The following is a 19,592-nucleotide window of genomic DNA, read 5'->3' as shown; positions in this document are numbered from 1 at the left end:
GCAGAAACTGTGAGCGCCTACGTAGCCGCGCTCAAGAAGCTCGCTGCCGACTGCAATTTTGGAACGCTGTCGACAACAGCTACCGGGCAGGAGGGAGACGCAGCTCCTTCTGCTAACACCACCATGCTTCCCTTGGACGTGATGTTACGCGACAGATTTGTGTGCGGACTGAGTGACGAGTCACTGCAGCAGCGCCTGTTCGCTGAGAAGGACCTCACATTCAGCAAAGCTTACGACATCGCCGTTCGAGCGGAGAGCGCCGGTCACCAGCAGAGAGGGATTCGCCGGAACACCGAGCCGGTACACCAGACAAGCAACCAGGTGCGCAAGCCTTCTGTTGTTGTAAAATCGGTCAAAAAGGCACAACGCTGCTGGCGGTGTGACGACCAACACAACCCCCAGGGATGTCGATTCCAGTCAGCCACGTGTAATTTTTGCCACAAGCGAGGGCATATCGAAAGAGCATGCATTACGAAACGGAGACTTGCCAAGATAAAGTCACCTTCCCAGCCTAATCACAGCGTCAACGCCTCAGAGAATACGCCGCTATCTGATCTCCATGGAACAACATCAACAACACCATCTGTGTTGTACGACCTGAACACCATGAATCTCGGCACGCGACCGAAGATTTTTACAGAAGTAAGCGTACATCACCAGCTGATTAAGTTCGAGGTGGACTCCGGCGCAGCCTGTACTCTGATCAGTGAGGACACGTTCCGAACTTCATGGCCATCTGACGCACCCGCCCTGCAACAAGACGACACGCACCTGCGAACGTGGTCAGGACAGAATCTGCCACTATTGGGCTCTGCCAACGTGCAGGTTAACTACAACGGCCAGACCCATACGCTACCTCTGCTTGTTGTGAAGGGCACAGGATCAAGCCTTCTAGGGAGAAACTGGTTTTCTCCACTAGGCGTGATGATATGCGGCATACACCAGACGCCGAGCCAGAACATGGTTGGTAAACATCAAAACGCCGATGCGCTAAGCCGTCTGCCACTAGACGCAACTGTTGACGAACCATTTCCACCAGGAGACGTTCTGATGTTCGAAGCACTGCCAGAACCTCCGCTTACAGCAGGCACAGTTGCAGCATCTACGCAGAAGTGCGCAGCTCTCCGGCTAGTTTACACAGCTGTTCAACAAGGCAACGTGCATAAACTCAAAGGGGACAACTTCGACGCTTACCGCAGGCGAGCTACAGAGTTGAGCACCCATCGCGGCTGCATCATATTTGGGTCCCGAGTTGTGATGCCGAGAGAACTACGCGCACAAGCTATGTCTCTCATCCACGCCGGACATCGGGGCATCGTTGCAATGAAAAAGTGTGCCAGAAGCTACATGTGGTGGCCTGGCATTGACAACGACATCGAAACAGTGGTGCGAGAATGCAAGCCTTGCCAGAGCAGCCGGAGCGCCCCGCCGAAAGCTCCTGTCCCAGAATGGGAAAAGCCAGACACACCATGGCACACACTGCACATTGATTTTGGAGGACCAATTGAGGGCTGCACTTTCCTTGTGGTCGTAGATGCCTACACAAAGTGGCTTGAGATAAGGCAAATGGGACAGACGACTTCGGCAGCAGTCATTGACAACCTCCGATCACTATTTGCAACGTTCGGCCTGCCGCGCAAGGTAGTGTCGGACAACGGAACACCGTTTGTGTCTGCGGAGATCCTCAAGTTTTATCGCGACAACGGGATCTCATCAGTTACATCGGCCCCCTACCACCCAGCGACAAACGGACAAGCCGAGCGCTACGTAGCCGAGCTAAAACGCGCCCTTGAAAGAGATCAGACAGGCTCGCTGCAGCGCCGCCTTGCGCGCTTTCTCTTCAAGCAGCACACGACGGTTCAGAGCACAACAGGCCAGACCCCCTCGAAAATGATGTTCGAGCGTGAAATGCGAACCCAGCTCACAGCCATCCTCCCCGAGCCAAAGGCAGAGACGTTCCGGGAAGAAAAAGCAATTCCGCGCTGCGGCACGCTTAATGAGGGGCAGCGCGTCCTCGCCCGACAGTTTCTGAAAAAGCCACGCTGGGAGGAAGCTACAATTGTCAGACGCATAGGCCTGCGCTCTTGGCTCGTCAACATACATGGCACAGTAGCACGCCGACATCTCAACCAGCTTCGTAGATTTACGACGCCGTCTGAGAGCTGTCCGCCAGCGGAGAGAACACGTGCACCATTTTCCCACATAGCCTGGCACCTCTTCCCGGAAGAAGAGACTTCGCCCAGGACAGACCCAGGAGACACAGCGAACAACAGCCAGCCTACAAGTGTTTCTCCCCCGAGCGCACAAAGCCAGCGCGCCTCCACGCGTGAGCGCCGACCCCCTGCACGATACCAGGCAACTTTCTAAGGGGGAAGGAAGTGTTGGGGCCCCTTATCGCTTTTGTGTGTGTGCGCCCCCTCCTAACGACCACTCGCATCCATCCTCCTAACGACCACGACAGTTGCCCCTCGTCGCACGCTGTCACCAGATGCCCCCCCACGGTGCGCCCCGCACCCTCCTCCTGTTCTGAGAAGCCACTCCCTCCCGTGGACGCTTCTCCGCTCCGTCCTTTCTTCGGGCGGCCAGTTCGGCTCCTACCTCGGTCGACGCTGGTCGCACCCTCTTCAGCTTTAAATAAACGAAGTCTAAAAGTACCGTGTGCGTCTTTCGCTGCATTCAACTCAGCGACCGGACACGACAGAAAGCTTCCAAGGTTTCACGTTCTCGCTTCAATAAAGCAGTTGTCAGTAGCGCCCGTGTTCGTCCTGTCTTTCTGTCGTCCCGTCTTTTGCGATAAAACATGCCTGTGAAATTACCCCTTCACCTTTACAATGCCCCCTCCCCTTGCACCGCGGCGCCTTCGGCGCATTCTAATGTGCAATAAATGTGGTTTCAATCCATCAATCATAGCAGTCACGACGTTTCCGCTCGTTGCTCACGCCGAACAGGAGACCAGAATATTGGAGGCGGCTGTAAGGGACCGTGGGGGCAAACTGAATTTGGCCGGTACGAAACGGTTACTATACCTCGCTGAAAATGGCGCAGCTATTAGCAAGGAATGAAAAGAAATGAAGTAACCGTGTTACCACCTCCGGCCCTTTTGTGAGAAAAACTGTGGACACATGAAGGCTTTCTAACGCGGATACCTGAGGCTTGGCTAGAGGACCATTCACTTCCAAACGTCGGTCAGGAGTACCAGTTGGCCTCCATGCCACGAACTTGAATGGAGTCGCTGGGAAAGCATGTTTCATTGAGAAATCCAAATTTAGCGCCAATATATGCTATGTTTGGTTGCGAGCAAGCAGTAACATGGTCAAAAGGCCGACGAAATCGATGTTTACAAACAACCTCACTGTGCCTTACACAAACACACTCAGCTGTGTTCTACAAACAACCTCAGTGACAGAACCTCACAGGGCGTTGCAATGCTATTTCAGTGAGCCCGGCCCCTTCGTCAAGAGACCGCATTACAAGGAATGCCCAATTCTTGTGCTCGAAGAGAAGAAAAAAAGCAAATGTATAGATGCCTTGCCACTCTCGAGCACGCGAATTATATGAGATAAAGCGACTCTGAGACGGATGTTCCTCTACACCACGCTGTCGCTTGTGTTCTTTCTGGTAACCTTCTGTTCAAATGCCAAACAGTCCATTGAGGCACGAACTCGAAAGTTGCGCGTGGGAAATTAGAAACGCTGCAACGTTACTCCCAAAATGGCGTTTAGCCGCCACGTGCTCGCTGGCACAGGAGACATCATTTTGCACAGCTGACTGCACAAAACACACTGAACAGAGAGAGAGCCAACCAATATCCTCTCTTCGTGCGTGGGACTCAGGTTGGGAGGGATGCGCTCGCGGGAAAAGACGCGAGCGATGCCAGCCACGCGATCGGGAGTACTGTGACAGCAGCAGTATCGGGAGGATTCCTGACGCTCGGAACAGCGGCCCTATTCGTCCTTTTCTTCCCCCGATCCGCAAGAAAAACAAACCTAGAGGAGGAGCAGCAGCGCATCACGGCACACATTTCGCGATGCGCACATCCGGATCGCCTCTTCAGTGGGCGGCGCGACGGGCAAGCATCATTATGTGATACACGGGTGCGCCTCCCTCCCCATACACGCGTGCTGTGGGGAGGAAGTTAGCGAAAGCAGGACGGAGGAAACGGATTAAAGGGAAAAAATTGCGCCTCTCCCGTAACCGAGATTAGAGTAAGCATGAAATGTTTACGGGCCTAATACAGGTTGCATTGCTCGGCTTAAGCAGCTGTGACGGTGGCGGCATTGAAATCCAGGACGATGCAGAAGCGTACGCGGACACGACGAGACGCAGGCCTGATAAGAATGTATATGCAGCGCGTTCGAATACTCCGCGAGCGTGTATACATCTGCCTGCCAGAGGGGGAAAGGAAACCCGGTCTTTTACATGCGTGAGTGTAGGACCGCAGCGCCATCCTTGGGAAGCACGCCCTGGAGCTCCCTTCTTTCTCTAAGCGGCCTTCTCTCAAAGCCCCTAACAGATCACGTATGACAACGAAGTGTATTGTGGCATGTATGTGCTTTTTGCACGCGTTATTAGAAATCGGAAATTATAATTTCCTGCATTATCAAATGCACAGCTCGACTGATATCTTGATAAACATTGAGAAGACACTGGCAGCAGTTATTTTTTGTGACTCGTTTGGAGAGCAACCGGCGCTTGTATGCTGGTCCCGTAGGAGGGCTTAGAGAGTCTCGTTGAATCTCGATAAGTCTCGTTCGATGCCCGGATGTTCGCGTTTCAGAGCCCGGATGACTGGAATTCAGTGCCCGGATGAGTGGACTTCAGTGCCCAGATGATGGCTCTCGGTCTCGGCGTGACGTCACCACATTGCCGACAACGGGAGCTAAAAGCATTTCATGCTTAAAAATTTGGCAATGGCTTAGCTCTGCGTAAGCCTGGATATAGAAGCGAAAAGCTGCAGTTATACTTTGCTTGGACGTCATGGCTGTCGCAGTTCGCGCACAATGCACAGGGAGCACCACGATAACGGCGTAGGCAAGCGCGTTATGTAGCCCTCCTTCCGCATGCGTAGTAACTGTGGTAAACACGCGGCTGCAAGTAGCGTCATACGAGCAAGCCGAGCTCGCCGATGCACACTCGGTAAACACGCGCAGAGAGCGCGAATGACAGCGAAGGTCGACCGCCGGAGCCGCGCTCGGCGGCGGCTCCGCCGACCACCTGCGCCTCTCCAGTGACGTCACGCGGCGAACTCGCGCATGGGCAGCTGTGGCTAGAATTGGTCACGGCGCACGCCCTACCCAGTGGTGACTAGCCTAGTGTAGCTTTTCGCTTCAAAAAATTGCAGATCTGAGCACACAGGCCTACAGTATTAAGCAGCGGAAGCTGTTCGGCACTGGCGGCGTTTCCGGCAGGTCAGTTCTGCCTGGCGTATGCATGCAACGAGGACCGTAGCTCTGGCACAAGCATATTTACAAAAATTTTATACACGCGAAAAGGGAACCTGTACCAGGTTGCCAAGTAGCTACTTGGTTTTGCTTTTCTGTTCCGCGCACGTTTCTGCTCGCCTGCCTTTTCGAGCGTGTTTTAGTTACTCGGATTTGAACTGTTTTTTCCAGCACGTTTAGGTACTTCGCGTAGCGCCTATGCTTCGAACTCGTCCGGTTTCTGGGCTTCGCCGCTTTAGGAGCCAGTACCACCCTAGTGGTGCGGTCTTGGATATGGACACCCTTTCGACCTTCCCGTCGGAATGCAGAAAAAAATTCGGGGGGCACTTTGACTTTCTTAAGTGCTGCAAGGCGAAAGCTTCTCCTGGCGCACTGTTTTTATATTTATTTTTTATTTATTTTTTTATTTATTTATTTATTTATTTATTTATTTATTTATTTATTTATTCAATAAGCCCCTAAAGGCCCTCAATCGAGGGTATTACATAGGGTGGAGCAATGACACACAACGCAAAATAAGAATGAGCAAGCACCAAGGTGCAAAACATAAATACAAAAAGCACATGTAGAAAACAAAACAAGAAACAAATAAAAACCTGTAGTATACATTGTAATTTACACGAAAAAAGAACAGATAGCGTTTTAGAAGCAATAACAATCGCAGGAACAAAACAAAGTAATAAAACAGCTCAATGCAGCAAGTTGTACAATCAATTAGTAAAGCTAAGCAGACATTTGGGTTAGAAGGTCGTGAAACTTGTTAAGATCCCTTTCAGAAGCGATGAGTCATGGTAGATTATTCCAGTCGACTATAGTACGTGGTACGATTTTTATTGGCGTCTTTTCTGACATTTTATTTTTATTTTATTTTTATTGGCGTCTTTTCTCTTTGTTATTGCTTTTATTTTTTATTTTTCATATATTATTTTCTTTCCTTTATTCTTTATTTATGTTTCTTTTCTTATTTTATTGTTTTTTATTTTTCAGGTTTTGATTTTTCCTTTCATTTTTATTTTTGTTTCCGTTTGTATTTTTATTGTTTATTATTTTGCTTTCCTTATTTTTATTTTTTCCTTGCAATTTATTTATGAATGCCATGCATTCACTAGATGCGTCTTTATTCGTGCTCAAACCTTGAGCATTCGTGGCGGAGTGGTAGCGTCTCCGCTTGAAATGCCAAAGGCCCTGGTTGGATTCCCAGACTCGACGCAGTTTCTTTTTAAGTAGTGACGCCGAAACGCCGACGCGGCTGCCGACACGGCTGCTAACTACAGTATGAGGCCTTAAAGGCCTTCGCCTTAATATCCCCTACTCCCGGAATGGCGAATCTACAAGCACCCCAGGGCGCCCACTTTTCGCGAGCATTCGTCGTAGTCCTTCCTCTACGCATCTCGTCAACGCGGCATTCAAATCGGCAGTCAACTCTCTGTGACATTCGCAAGCCTCATGTGGCTCCTGCGGCCGTTGTTACGTGATGCGCTCCACCGCCTCTTCCAGCGATACTCCTCCTCTCCTCGTGCAACCACCGCGGCCGCCTCTCACTCTCCCGCGAGGAGCGACCCACGGCACCGCATTCCCCTTTCTTCTTTCACTCCGACATCGCCCCCGTAGGCGCGGATCTCCGTCTTTCCTTTCCTCCCCGTTGTCACTATGCCACCTGCGGTTAAACGTGCTTTTCCTCTGCGCTCGTTCCCGGGGTGAAAAGTGGCGGACCTGCTCGGACCACCGAGGACCAGGACAGGCAAGTCAAGGTCATCGAGTGGGCCGGCCGAGCTAGAAGTCTCCACGCAATCTGATCAACAGCCAGCGGTCCCGCCCCCCCCCCCCCCCCCCCTTTCCCCTCAATAAATTTTATTCCACTCCACCGCGATTGTCCTTTCCCCGCCACCAGATTTGGAAGCCTACGGCACTCTAGTCGCATCCGTAGTTCAGCCACGGTTCGTTCGCCCGCGGCCCGCGCACTACGTGTTGATGCGTCACCACATTGAGAGGCGCGCTGACCAAGCCGAACTCGTAACATGTAACACGCTAAGGCTGCCGATGTACCCTCTTAAATGGCGTGAAAAAAGCTGTTCAAGCCATATCGGGGCGCCAGACGCAGTGTACTCGGGTGCTGGACCTTCGGCCTCCTTCACTGTTTAAAATGGGCTCCGCACAGGCCCAGTCCCGCGCGGGCATGCCAGTGGGCGCGTGGATTACGCGCTGCGCTTTCGGGTCGCTCGCAAGTCGCAAGGACTGCGCTTGTACGCTCTTTCGCACACCACGGCAATAGGCCGGAAATGAGCGCGCGCTGCTGCCGCGGCAGCGCAGCACCTATGTCTTCCTCTTCATTTCGACTGGGATGTCCTTAACCCGCGTTTGTTCCCTAACCCACTCTGCCCGCTTCCGGTCTCTTAACGTTACACCTATCATTTTATTTTTTTATTTTTATTTATTTACAAATACTGCTAATCCCAATTGGGATTGTGGCAGGAGGGCTTAGTGAGGTTAACAGAACGCGGTCAAGGATAATTGGAACATTCAACTGGTCAGCATGTTAAGAAAAACAACAAACGGTAAAACGAAAATACAACCGAGCTGTGACGAAAACAATCAAATAACGCATAAAATAAGGCTAATGTCGGTAGTATTATACAAAGAATAACAAAATGTTGAAACATTGCTAGTTGTTATAATACGCAGACAATAAGTAAACAAGTAAACAATTTTTCTTTCACGAAGGCGAAATATGCGAAACCTTCCGTCCGAGCGATATCCTGCTGGCCGTGCGACGTGCGGGCCCGCCTTCGATGCGTTTTGGATGACGGAGGACTCCTGATGTTACAGCGCTTGTTGCTGAGATGACCCCTGCACATTGCTAACAACAATGTGCAGCAATATGTGTCAGCAATGTGTGTCAGCAGTCAAAGGTCTGTTTTTCTGCTTCCCATCTTGGGGCTACACCATGAATAGCAATACGGGTTTGGGCGAGTTGGTGTTTCATGATGAAATGTTGCGTTCGATCAAACAGGACAAAATGAAGTGGACACTTCACATGCTAACATTCAACTGATTTCTGTTCAATGCAGTACGGGTATTTTTTTACACAGCGAGAACGTGAATATATCATCCCAGAATCCAGCCACCACTGTGGCTCAGTAGTTATGGCACTCGGCTGCTGACCCAAAAGACGCGGGTTCGATCCCGGCCGCGGTGGCCGAATTTCGATGGAGGTGAAATTCTAGAAGCTCGTGTACTGTGCGATGTCAGTGCACGTTAAAGAACCCCAGGTGGTCGAAATTTCCGGAGCACTCCACTACGGCGTCCCTCATAGCCTGAGTAGCTTAGGGACGTTAAACCGCATCAACCAACCATAATCCCATAATCCTATCACGCAGCTAGTCAATTTCCATCGCATATTTACGTTTTCTTCGCGTCATCGTGGAGTATGCGACTACACACACCTGGCTCGTATTCTTGACAGTGTTAAGCAAGGTTTCCTTTACCGTCTTTTACGCTTCTCTTTTGTTCGCTTAGCCTTTCAGTCGGGCATATCCCGGTTCGACCTATGTTTACTTGACCGCATGAAACCGGCAGGGAACGAACAATCCCTTGCACACAATCAATAAATTTGTTTTTTTTTCTGCAACAGACAAACTGACAAAAATTTGTAAGATGTCCAATCCGTTTCTTTTAGACAAAAAAAACTGCAGTAAGAAGCACAAAAACAGTTTTGTTGATTGTGTGGAAGGGATTGTTTTTCCCTGCCGAAGTCATGCGGTAAAGTACACATAGGCCAAACCAGGATATACCCGACTGAAAAGCTTACCGAATACAACAGACACATCAAAAACGGTGAAGGAAACGTTGCTGATCACTCTCAAGAATGCAAGCCAGTTGTGTGTAGTCCGATATTCAACGAATGCGCGAGGTCCTTTTCATATTGTGGGCTATCCTCGTAAGATAAGGAACCACTTCTGGTTGTGGAGCTAGCTTTCTTTGCTCACACTGCTCCTGAAACTGGGCACTTTTAATTTTTTTCAGGAGGGCTTCAGCAAAAGCTGCGATGGCCCTCATGGGAACCCTGCCGACACCAAGTCCTTTTTAAAACTCTCCTTCCTGGTGACACTTTTGTCCATCATCATCATCAGCAGCAGCCTGACTACGCCCACTGCAGGGCAAAGGCCTCTCCCATGTCTCTCCCATTAACCCTTTCTTTCGCCATTTGCGGCCGTCACATTCATGCAAATTTCTTAATCTCATCCGCCCACCTAACTTTCTGCCGCTCACCCCTGGTACGCTTGCCCTCTCTTGGAATCCACTCCGTTACCCTTGAGGACCAGCGGTTATCTTGCCTTCGTATTACATGCCCTGCCCAAGCCCGCATTTCTTCCTCTGGATTTCAACTAGGATGTCATTAACCCGCAGTTTTTTTTCCCTCACCCACTCTGCTCGCTTCCTGTCTCTTAACGTTACACCCATCATTTTCCTTTCCATAGCTCGCTGCGTTGTCCTTAACATAAGCTGAACCCTCTTTGTCAGCCTCGACGTTTCTGCCCCATAGGTGAGTACCGGTAAGATACAGCTGTTGAACACTCTTCTCTAGAGGGATATTGAGCGTCGGTCTTTTGTTGTGCGTCTTTGTTGGCGCTCTTGATTACTGCTTACAAAGAAGTCAGCGATGGTTTTTATCGCTACTACTGGTGCTGTTGGTATTTCTTTTCTTTGGGCAACCTGACAGGCATTTGTGGCACACATAACTGCGCGTCCTGCTGAGTAGCCCACCTGTAGGTCCAGCTCGAGGCGCTCGGCCCCGCATCGGGTGTCCGAGTAGAAGGCGAAGGACACCTCAAGCAGGCGGTCCTTGAGCGCGGCCGCACTCAGGCGCTTCCACTCGGGCGCCGGCTTGAGGTGCAGGGACAGCTGCAGCACGGGCCCCGTCGACACGAGCCGGTGCGTGCGGTACCTGCGCAAAGGACGCCCCCCGCTCGGGAATTCCGTCGCCAAGAGGGTACCCCCTTTGTCAAACGTAACCGGGCACAGGTGCTTTGTTTCTTAGCCGCATAGCGAAGCACTTATTGCAGCCCTTAAGCTATGAATCTCTATAGATTAAGGTGAGCCCTTGTCCTTAAGTTGTGACACCTTTCGGTCTTTAGGGGTGCCATAAAGGCTCCGTTATACGTTCGAGAAGCAGAAACTTGCTGCTCGGTTACTTTTGACAAAGGGGGTACATTTGCTGAGGTGCCTCAAGAAAATCTCTAGGCGATTACGTGAACAGACGCCTGACTATGGGCCCAGCGGCACTCGGTGCGGTGCCGGGTGAGCTGTTTCTGAAATGGGACTTTGATCCAACCTTTAGAAGAGCGAAACAGCTTTTGGCATGGCTCTACTGGTGAGAAGATAAAAAACAACAGCTTCAGAGCAGCTGTGGTCCTGAGGAAAAAAGGAAACGGACCGGAGGGAACAAGGGCACACTGTTTAAGCAGCCGGTTGGCAAATAACAGCGAGAATAGCAGAAGTATGAAAGTAAAGCAAACATTAAGGGGAAATTAAAGGAAACCCTGCTCACAAGGTACCGCTTGAAATCGTTGCGCAGACAGTCATGATGAGGAAGCTGGATAGATTCGCACGCATTTAAGAATCCCGCATAAAGACACAGTCTAGCCTGTTGGCTTGGTTTTCGCCGTCTCCCGTGACCAACGGAGGCGCGCCCTGTGCGGGTGGTGGTGGTGAAAAACTTTTTAATGAACTAAAGGAGAGTTTGCAGGCCAAAAGTGGCCCTTTACATAGGTGGAGTCCTTAGTCCGGGACCCCGCTGGACGAGGCCGCTACTCGCGCCCGTTGGTCTAGAGCCCTTTGAGACTCCAGCCCCGAGCAGTTGAGCAGAGCTGCCTCCCATGCCTCTCGGGAAGGGAAAGGATTGGGGGGAAGGGAAGGATTCTTCTGACAGGCCCAAACCATGTGGAAGGTATCGGCGAGCAGAAAGAGGGCGGCTCACCTTCCGACGTTGCAGAGGCAGGTGGTCCGCTCGTGCCTCGCCTCGGCGACGATCTCGACGCGGCCGTCGCGCGGGCACAGGTCGCAGTGGTCGGTGCGCGTCTCGAAGACGGAGGCCAGCGTGAGCTGCACGCGGCCGTGGGGCCAGGCGCGGGCGTCGAAGGTGTAGTTGCACGCCACGGCCTGCTGCTGGTCGCCGCCCCCTCCCAGGTCGCCCAGGTGCACGGACAGCGTGCCGCGCGACGGGGAGTCCCCGTCGCCCGCTGCGAAGCGCCGGTTGCACGCCGTGGGGCTCACCCGGTTGTCGTACACGGCCGCGTTGATGTGCCGCACCTGGGGCGGGAAATGGAACAGGATTCTACCGTGCTCCGTTTCTTGACACTCAGGGTGCCAGCAGCTCCGATGTACAGCCTTTGTCAAAAGTTTATAGCCCAGGAATTTGCTTCTGGCCCACATTGCTTTGCTCGTAATGCGTCCTTAGCGTCCCAAATCTCCTGAAGGTAAGAAGATTTTTGGTCCTGCTCCCTGATGCGTAGGACTTCCATAAGTGCTACAGAAGCGCCACAATAGTACTTAGAAGCAAACCCCCTGGGCTCCATACTTTTGACAAAGGCTGTACATACAGCGTAACGATTACTTTACGCGTGAACGAATTTGGCTTTTACTTGTGCACAGAAGTCGAAAATGTCTCGCGGGTAATATCAGCTGAGAGATAAAGCTATCTCGTATAAACGACAAACTGAGCTTTTAGCTGATACTTATGGAACAAACATTATTCTATCCGTTGATATTGCTCGTTCCTGAGATCGGAAGAAGTTAATAGTTGAGAAGCGTTTGGTTCTGCATGCTATTAGAAATATGTCCGCAAACACAAGACAGCACACAAGAAAGGGCACACACAAAGACGCACTGGGTGTGTCCGCTTTTATTTTCCGTTTTGTGCTTGCGCACATACGTCTATTAGAAAACAGACTAGCAAAGCTGGTGGTGCTTATTGAAACGAAGCGCACCAGTAGTGCTCTACTTGAAAGGGAGATGCAAAATAGGGCTCGTCGCGTTCTGCACTTTCTGACTTCAGTGTGGAGCTGCCCTGGAATAAAAACTTGAACTCACTTCCGCACTGCATTTACCCGCACTCCGACACTATGTCTGTTGAAACCGAACCCGCGTATGGAGGGAGTTTGTTACAAGCGGCGCCATGCCTCGGGGGCCTGCACCCGTCGATAAGGTGCTGCTGAAATGTGTGTTTAAAATTATTTGCTTCCGCTGTCTCCTGCACCGTCCAATTTAGCTATGCAGACTATGGAAGCTTGCGAATGCAAGCGGAAGAACCTCAGGCAGCGACAGCTGTGCGTTCCTTACCAATATGGTGCAGTGAACAGGAGCAATGCGCGACTCCAGAAAGAAGTCTCCGGGTGCTCTAATGCTCGCTTCGGCAGCAAACTTTTGATGATGAGGGTAGCCACGCATGAAATCATGGGCTCGGATAAGCACTGCGCTATCCTGTGTAAAACTGATCACCAGAGCCGAAGACAGCATGGTTAAAAAACTCCGCTATTGTGTCTCTTTCCTATTCTGTGTTCGGCTGTTGTATCGCGGTGCAGACAGCGGCTATTTCATGGGGTCTTTGATTTATTTTTCTCTCTTTGTTACACAAGACCAGACATCCGAAGGGCGGAATCTTTGATTTTCATTTTTTTTTGCTTTCATTGCTTTGCTTTCATTTTATTTATTCATTTATAAATAAATAGGTTTTATGGGGTTTAATGGTTTATAAATAAATAATAATATGAATAATATAAATAAATATGGGCCCTCAGTTTGAGGGGGGGGGTACAAGCATATAATCAAAAGTAAACAAATAAACCACAACTTCAAGAGACTACAGCAAAACAGATAAAAGCATATGAGTCATTTCAAGAAAAATACAAGACGCAAAATTAAAAATCGAAGCATAATGGGGAAAAACAAAAACGCGAACAGATTTCATTACTCACGTATTCTTGTATCATTACGCTCACCTGCTATGCTCGTTTGTAGTTCTGTGCAACCACACCAGTCTTTATTGGCTAAGAGACGAGAGCGCAAAACGGGGACACGGACGAGTGAGGGAACAGGACGAGCGCTGTTCCTGTTCCCTCACTCGACCGTGTCCCCGTTTTGCGCTCTCGTGTCTTTCACGGATACGCACCTACAAGCACGGCTTAAAGTATTTCTTCATTGGCTCTCGGCCAATGAACAATTTTTTATTAAATAAAGAAATTCTCTTTTTGTTTCTGACGGTTTCTTGTTGTCTAAACGCTCCATTAGATTCAGTTGCGAAGCAGTTACACTGTTCTGTAACAATTACTTTATAGATTTATTTTTCCGCCTCTTTGCCATTTGTCACAAGGAGCTAAGTTAAGAAGAATGGCCTAAGGGGCGAGTTGGTGCAAGTTAAATACATTGCTTGTTAGCCTGTTGAACCTGACTTTCCGGGCTGCAGCCGCTCGTAAGGAAGCCAATGATTGGATGGTGAAAAAGAAAGTCATGAAACTGGCCCACTCGAGGACCTTCTTAACAGCGTTGGTGGAAGTTGACTTTACAAACAGCATTCGATAGGTACTAGAGCGCTAAGGGGGCGGTGGTTTGAGACGCGGTAAGTGTTATCAAAATCACTGCTATCCTCGAGAGCTGGCCCAAATTTCTCATGTCAGTTTGTGCGCCACATTGCGCTCTCGTAGTTGACTCAACGAGAGCTAGAAAAGGACGCTTTACGCGGAAACAAAGCCTAAAGCTAGATAGAGGGAGAGTCATTTCTGCATTTCGTTTCCTGCCTTTCTACGCCACCGGTCAGTGTAACAATTCAGATTATACAAACACCGCTTAAGCGTAGTATTACACTCTTTTGTTCCGAAAACAGCAATTATGGTGTAATATACACATTCATTTACGAAGGTGTCATAAATGAAATTCGCAAAGACGTGAGGACGACAATCAATAAGCGAAGAAAATTTTTAAGGAACACAGCGCAAAAAGAACGGAACAGAAGACAACAGACGTGTTCGTGTATTCTTTTGTCCTGTTCTTTTCGCGCGGTGTTCCTTCTTAACGTTCAGTCACCAATACGCCCAACAACGTGCCTTAATGCGGAGCAAAGAAGATATCGCAGCTAAGGAGAGGGATCGTTTCTGCACCGCCGAGTTGTCAGTGAAGCTACTATAAAATTTGCTGTATAAGAAAGAAGACAACAGGACTGGCGCCGGTCGTGTTGTCTTCTTCTTTCTTTGTCCCTTGTCTCAGCGCTGTTTTTTTTTCCAGCAGTATGTACCAACCAGCTCAACTCTCTATTTTTTTTGTAGTAGACAAACTTGCAAACTATTTTTAGGCGCCATCCTACTCTCTCCCTACCATGTCTCCAACTTTCCCGTACCCACTCCGGCCCTACCATGCTACCTGAGCCCCGATAGTACCTCCCATAAAGCTGTTGTACTGAGCGACAGCGTTTGGATGGAGTACCCTGAGTCTCTTCGTCTGAACACGTGAGTAGCTATGTGCAGACGACATTGGTTCTATTCCGTGTATGGCGCTTGCGATCGTTACGACAGAGTTCTCAGCAAGTGCTCTTCATACACGCGAGGTTGACGCTGGACAAAGTCAGGGCGAGCAATAGGCCACTCTTCCGCTACACGCTTCTGCCTCATTGTGCTCGTACCTTCGTAGCCCTATGGCTTTAGATGCCCAAGCAGCGGAATATAAATTGTCAAAATAGGAAAAGGATGCAAGATGGTGAGCTTCTGTTGGGAGTTCTTCCACCATTTGAACATGCGGCGCATCTACTGTCCCAAAGTTTTCATGCTTTGCAGATGTTCCTGGGTAGCTTTGCTCCACCGACACGCAGTTTTTTTTATTTCCGTGGGGAATTGCCCGGGACAGTGATTCCAACTCCGGTCCTCTTGCACGCAAGACCCATGGTCTACGTCTACGCCATCGGTGCCATAACTGTGAGCCACTGCTATGGCGAAAACGTTCGCGCTCGCATTGTGCCAGCTTCATAAGGCCATCATCTGATTCCTTCTGCTGCACGAAAAGAGGGGCGCTAGCAGCCTCCTCTTCGAGGCCAGTGGCGAGGCTCTCAGAGCACTTGAGTATAGCATCCGCTGGGATGGATCCCTGACCAAGCGCCGCCTGGCTGAGTGTAGGTCCTTGATGCGCACCTACGGTTTTGAGGCCAGGCCCACTAGCCCGTTGATTTCCTTCTTTTCACCTGTTTTGATTATATGTATGTTAGCCGAAGTACGGGATATTACCTCAAAAACTGATGTATTTCGACTGTCTTTTTTCCCCAGAACAATACGCGATTGGAACCAATTTTCTTCAAACACTGCTTGTATTATGTCTACTGATGTTTTCTTTTCTACCTTATAATAACCATTTCAGTTTCGTGGTGCTGTGAAACTTTTATCTGTGTTTGTTTTTCTTTGTTTTGATGCAGTATAGACTTCTTTCCGTAGCTGACACTGCTTATGTTCTGTGTGTTTTTTTATTTATACCCCCCCCCCCCACTGTAATGCCGCTTGGCGCTGTCGCTAAATAAATAAGTAAATATTCTCATCAGGTACCTACCCTCTGACGGGGTATGAGTACAGCATCATGATCACTCTCATTTCTGAACTCTGGTTTATCTCCTTATGAAGCGCAAGGATAACGACCAAGCTTTTGTGGCATCAAAGTTTTATTTTCGATGTTCTTGTTCAATTCTTTTGATGTCGCCATCAAGAATTGCCGAGAACACGAATAGGCTGGATACCAATGAAATTACATCCATACGCTGTGGCGTATCCAGTGGGGGACGGTGACGTAGAGGGAAGTTACGAGCGATATTTGAGAGGAACGTTTATTTCCGGAAGCCCTACGATATGCCATTCCAAGTGTTCATGGACCTAAAGCGGCTTTGACATTGATATCACACGAAGGACAAACGGCGAGTACTATATAAACTAGAGGTTAATTCGGAACTTCTAGCAAATTTGTTTTTGAAAAAGCGGCTGATTTTATGCCAGCGGAATTTTCAGCCATTGGCCATCGCAGCAGGAAACCAAGAATCGAAATTTCAGAGCTGTATAATCACCAAGAAAGTGACATATGAATGACACACGTCGACTGAGCTAAACAGAATACATTGCGAAATTCGTGAGCAACATGCGCAATACCTGTCACTCCTTGCGGAGGAAACGTAGCAAAGAAGAAATCTTGCAATGTAGAGCCAATGGTAAATAGATCTTGCCTGCAGTCACATATATGAGACAAGAAAATTACTGCTCAATGAAAACGCTTGAAGTGAATTTGAGAGCGGCGCTGGTGGCTACACGAATGGAAAGCGGTAGGACCAATTCTGAGAGACAGGAAGAGAGCCGAATGGGTAAGGCAGCATGCGCGAGTTAATGAATTCTTGTCGCAGTCAAGAAGAAATGGGTGTGGGGAGAACATGTCATGCGAAGGGAGGATGCCCGATGGTCTCTTAGCGTAAAAGAATGCACACTCGAAAAGAGCGTGAACATGTCAGGCGGAGACAGGACTAAAGAAAGTTCGCGGGGGTGGGGTGGCGGCAGCTGGTAGCGGACAGGATTGGCCAAAGGAGCCTTTACTCTGCAGAGGAACGCAGTAAGGCTGATGACGGCGATGCCGGTTAGGCAAAGAGAAGCACTAGAAAAGAGGTCCGCAGAATGAATGAATCAAGTCTTTTATTTTCTCTTGATTGATTACATGAGCAACAAAGGACCGAGGATGCCAGGCGAAAAGCTGCGTTGGTTTAGTCCGAAAGCCACGTGAACCCTCTGCCGGGGCATATAGCCCCAGCAGCTGATGACAACAGCAGTTGAAGGAGGCACTCACGAACAGGACCGAAATACACCCACAAAATGTCTGCATCTGGCAAAGTTCTATGAAATGCTTACTCTGCTGTCATTGCTTAAAATCATGGGGAGGCTCACCTCGAAGCCGAAGCTGATGGAGGATCCGTCCAGGCTTCCCGTCCGGCTGGTGAACTGCAGCAGCAGCCCCGCCCCAGTGGACTCGAACACAGCGCGGGGCTGCTCTGTGCGCGGCTTGTTGGTGTCACACAGCTTGGTGACGATGTGGCGCGGGTCGGGCCGCAGCGAGTCGTAGATGCGCAGTGCCTCCTCGCAGAGTGTGACGCGTTCCACACGGAACCACAGGAACTCCACGCGCACCAGCTCCCCGGGGGGAGCGGTGAACTTGTAGGAACAGGTGGTGTTCACGGGGTACCACGACCTGGGAGGGTGCCGATAATTTTACCACACCGTTTTGGATCCTCAGTGAAACATCCCGCATTAAGGAGGCTATAAAAAATAATGACCAGACCCAAAGATCTATAGATGCATGGATTATATTACAAACCTCCACAAATCAGCGTCGTGGCTGCAACAATCTTTTCTAGCAAATTTAGGCTTCAGCATAGGAAAAGACGACAGAAACCCTTATGTAATATTCCTGGTCATCTTGACTAATCAGTGCGCCCAACAGAAGGGCGTACGTAACCCATTAGGGACCATTATTTTATTGCTATGTTGAAATATGTCGGAGTATGTCGGTCAAACTCGTCGCTGCCTGAATGACCGCCTCAGCGAGCATAATCCCAATGTAAGTAATAAAAACGAAAATGACAGAGAACTTGTGAAACATCGCAACACATATGTGAAGTGCAAGCCGTTCCTAGACAAGTGTTTTTTAGTTGGGAAAAGTAAGGAGAAGCGCACTCGTGAAATTATCGAAGCAGAAAAAGTAGCCAGATAAGGAAGTGCCTGTGTAATCACTCCTTCTGTCAGACTGTCGAAAAAAGAAGTTGCTTACCTATGCTCACAGTGAATTTGCGCATGCTTTGGGATAACATGGCAAAAATTCATGTATTTGTGCTTTTGCTTCTAATAAAGTTGTTGGAAGTTATCGCTGTGTGTGTCTACTCGTTCTTGGGCCCTTGTCCTGTTCGCGCTATTGCTCCGAAGTATGAATCAACAAGCCCGAATTTCAACGCTGTTAAAGCTAGCCATCTCGCATCCTCTCGCGACGGAGCGCTCACCGGGGGCTGGCGAACACGGCGGGTCCGCTCAGCTTCCTCTCGATGAGGCAGGTGCCGTTGCGCAGCTGGACGTGTTCCCCGTCGCCGGCGTCGAACACGGCGTCCGCCTTGAAGTGGAAGCCGGTGTTGAGCAGGGGACCCGCGGGCGAGCTGGCGAACGTGACCAGCATGTCCGAGCCGGTGGCCACGATGTTGGACTTGAGCCGGCCGCGGCCGCACAGCGTGGCGATGAGGGGGAAGTCCTCCGTCGGCCCGTCGTATACCTGCGCAGCACCGACCACGTCAACACGGCGTGCGCAGACGGGCCGGCACGGCGAAAGACGCCATGCCATGCTTCGGGATGCAACGAAGGGCTGCCCAAAGGGGGCTGACTTAACGCACTTGAGATTATTTCGTTTTGCATAAAGTTAGTACGTTGTGGCCCATATACGAGAACCTGGTGCTGTTGTTGATTCAAGGCTTGATATTAGATTGCATGTAAATTCAATTGTGTTACCCGCATTGAGGCATATTGGTCTTATTTCTAGACTAACAAAAAAATTTCGACGGCGCGACTCTCTGCGCACTCTATACTGTGCCCTTGTGAGACCGCGTGTTGAGTTCGCGTCAGTAGCCCGGAATAGCGTATATGTTGCCTATTGCGCGAAAATTGAAAATGACCAGCGTAAGTTTATACGCATCTATTATGACAGATATATTAGTCCCCGTCGTTTCTACGACTATGATTCTCTCTTGGCAGACCTCAATATGCGTTCCCTTGGAGACTGACGACGCATGCGTGACATGCAGTTTCTGCAAAAAGTCGTGCACGGTTTCATTATCTGTGGGACCTTACTGATGTCACTGAATTATCGTGTGCCGCATGCAAGAGCCGCAAAATGTTTCGACGCATTTTATCCCGATTTGCACTCCATCTGTCCAATGACTCGTTTACAAACACTGTATAACAAGACAATTATTCACACGGATATATTTGCCTAATTGTTGTTTTCATGCCTGGTTTTAAATGTTTTTAATTGCTCATTCTGATGTATCTGACCTAGTGTGCGCTCGTTTAGGCCACTTGGCTGTTGAGGCACACTCAAATAAGCATATCT

At 49.7% G+C, this 19,592-nt stretch overlaps 1 protein-coding gene across 1 annotated transcript in view; it reads right to left on the bottom strand.

Moving 5' to 3' along the window:
- LOC149345829 (uncharacterized) overlaps positions 1 to 19,592 on the bottom strand; it is a 214,213-nt gene that overhangs the window by 33,958 nt on the left and 160,663 nt on the right. Inside the window, exons 5-8 of the mRNA XM_089586238.1 lie at positions 18,496 to 18,758; positions 17,390 to 17,690; positions 11,419 to 11,750; positions 10,206 to 10,386 (exon numbers count right to left, since the gene is read on the bottom strand). Of these exons, the coding sequence (XP_089442364.1) occupies positions 10,206 to 10,386; positions 11,419 to 11,750; positions 17,390 to 17,690; positions 18,496 to 18,758 (1,077 nt within the window). The remainder of the gene's footprint in view (positions 1 to 10,205; positions 10,387 to 11,418; positions 11,751 to 17,389; positions 17,691 to 18,495; positions 18,759 to 19,592) is intronic.

The sequence above is a fragment of the Amblyomma mixtum genome, chromosome 4 (genome assembly GCF_055824585.1).
Source record: "Amblyomma mixtum isolate Tamu chromosome 4, ASM5582458v1, whole genome shotgun sequence".
Taxonomy (NCBI): Eukaryota; Metazoa; Arthropoda; class Arachnida; order Ixodida; family Ixodidae; genus Amblyomma; species Amblyomma mixtum.
Note: the sequence above shows the minus strand (reverse complement) of the source record. Positions and strands in the feature narration are given on the sequence as shown.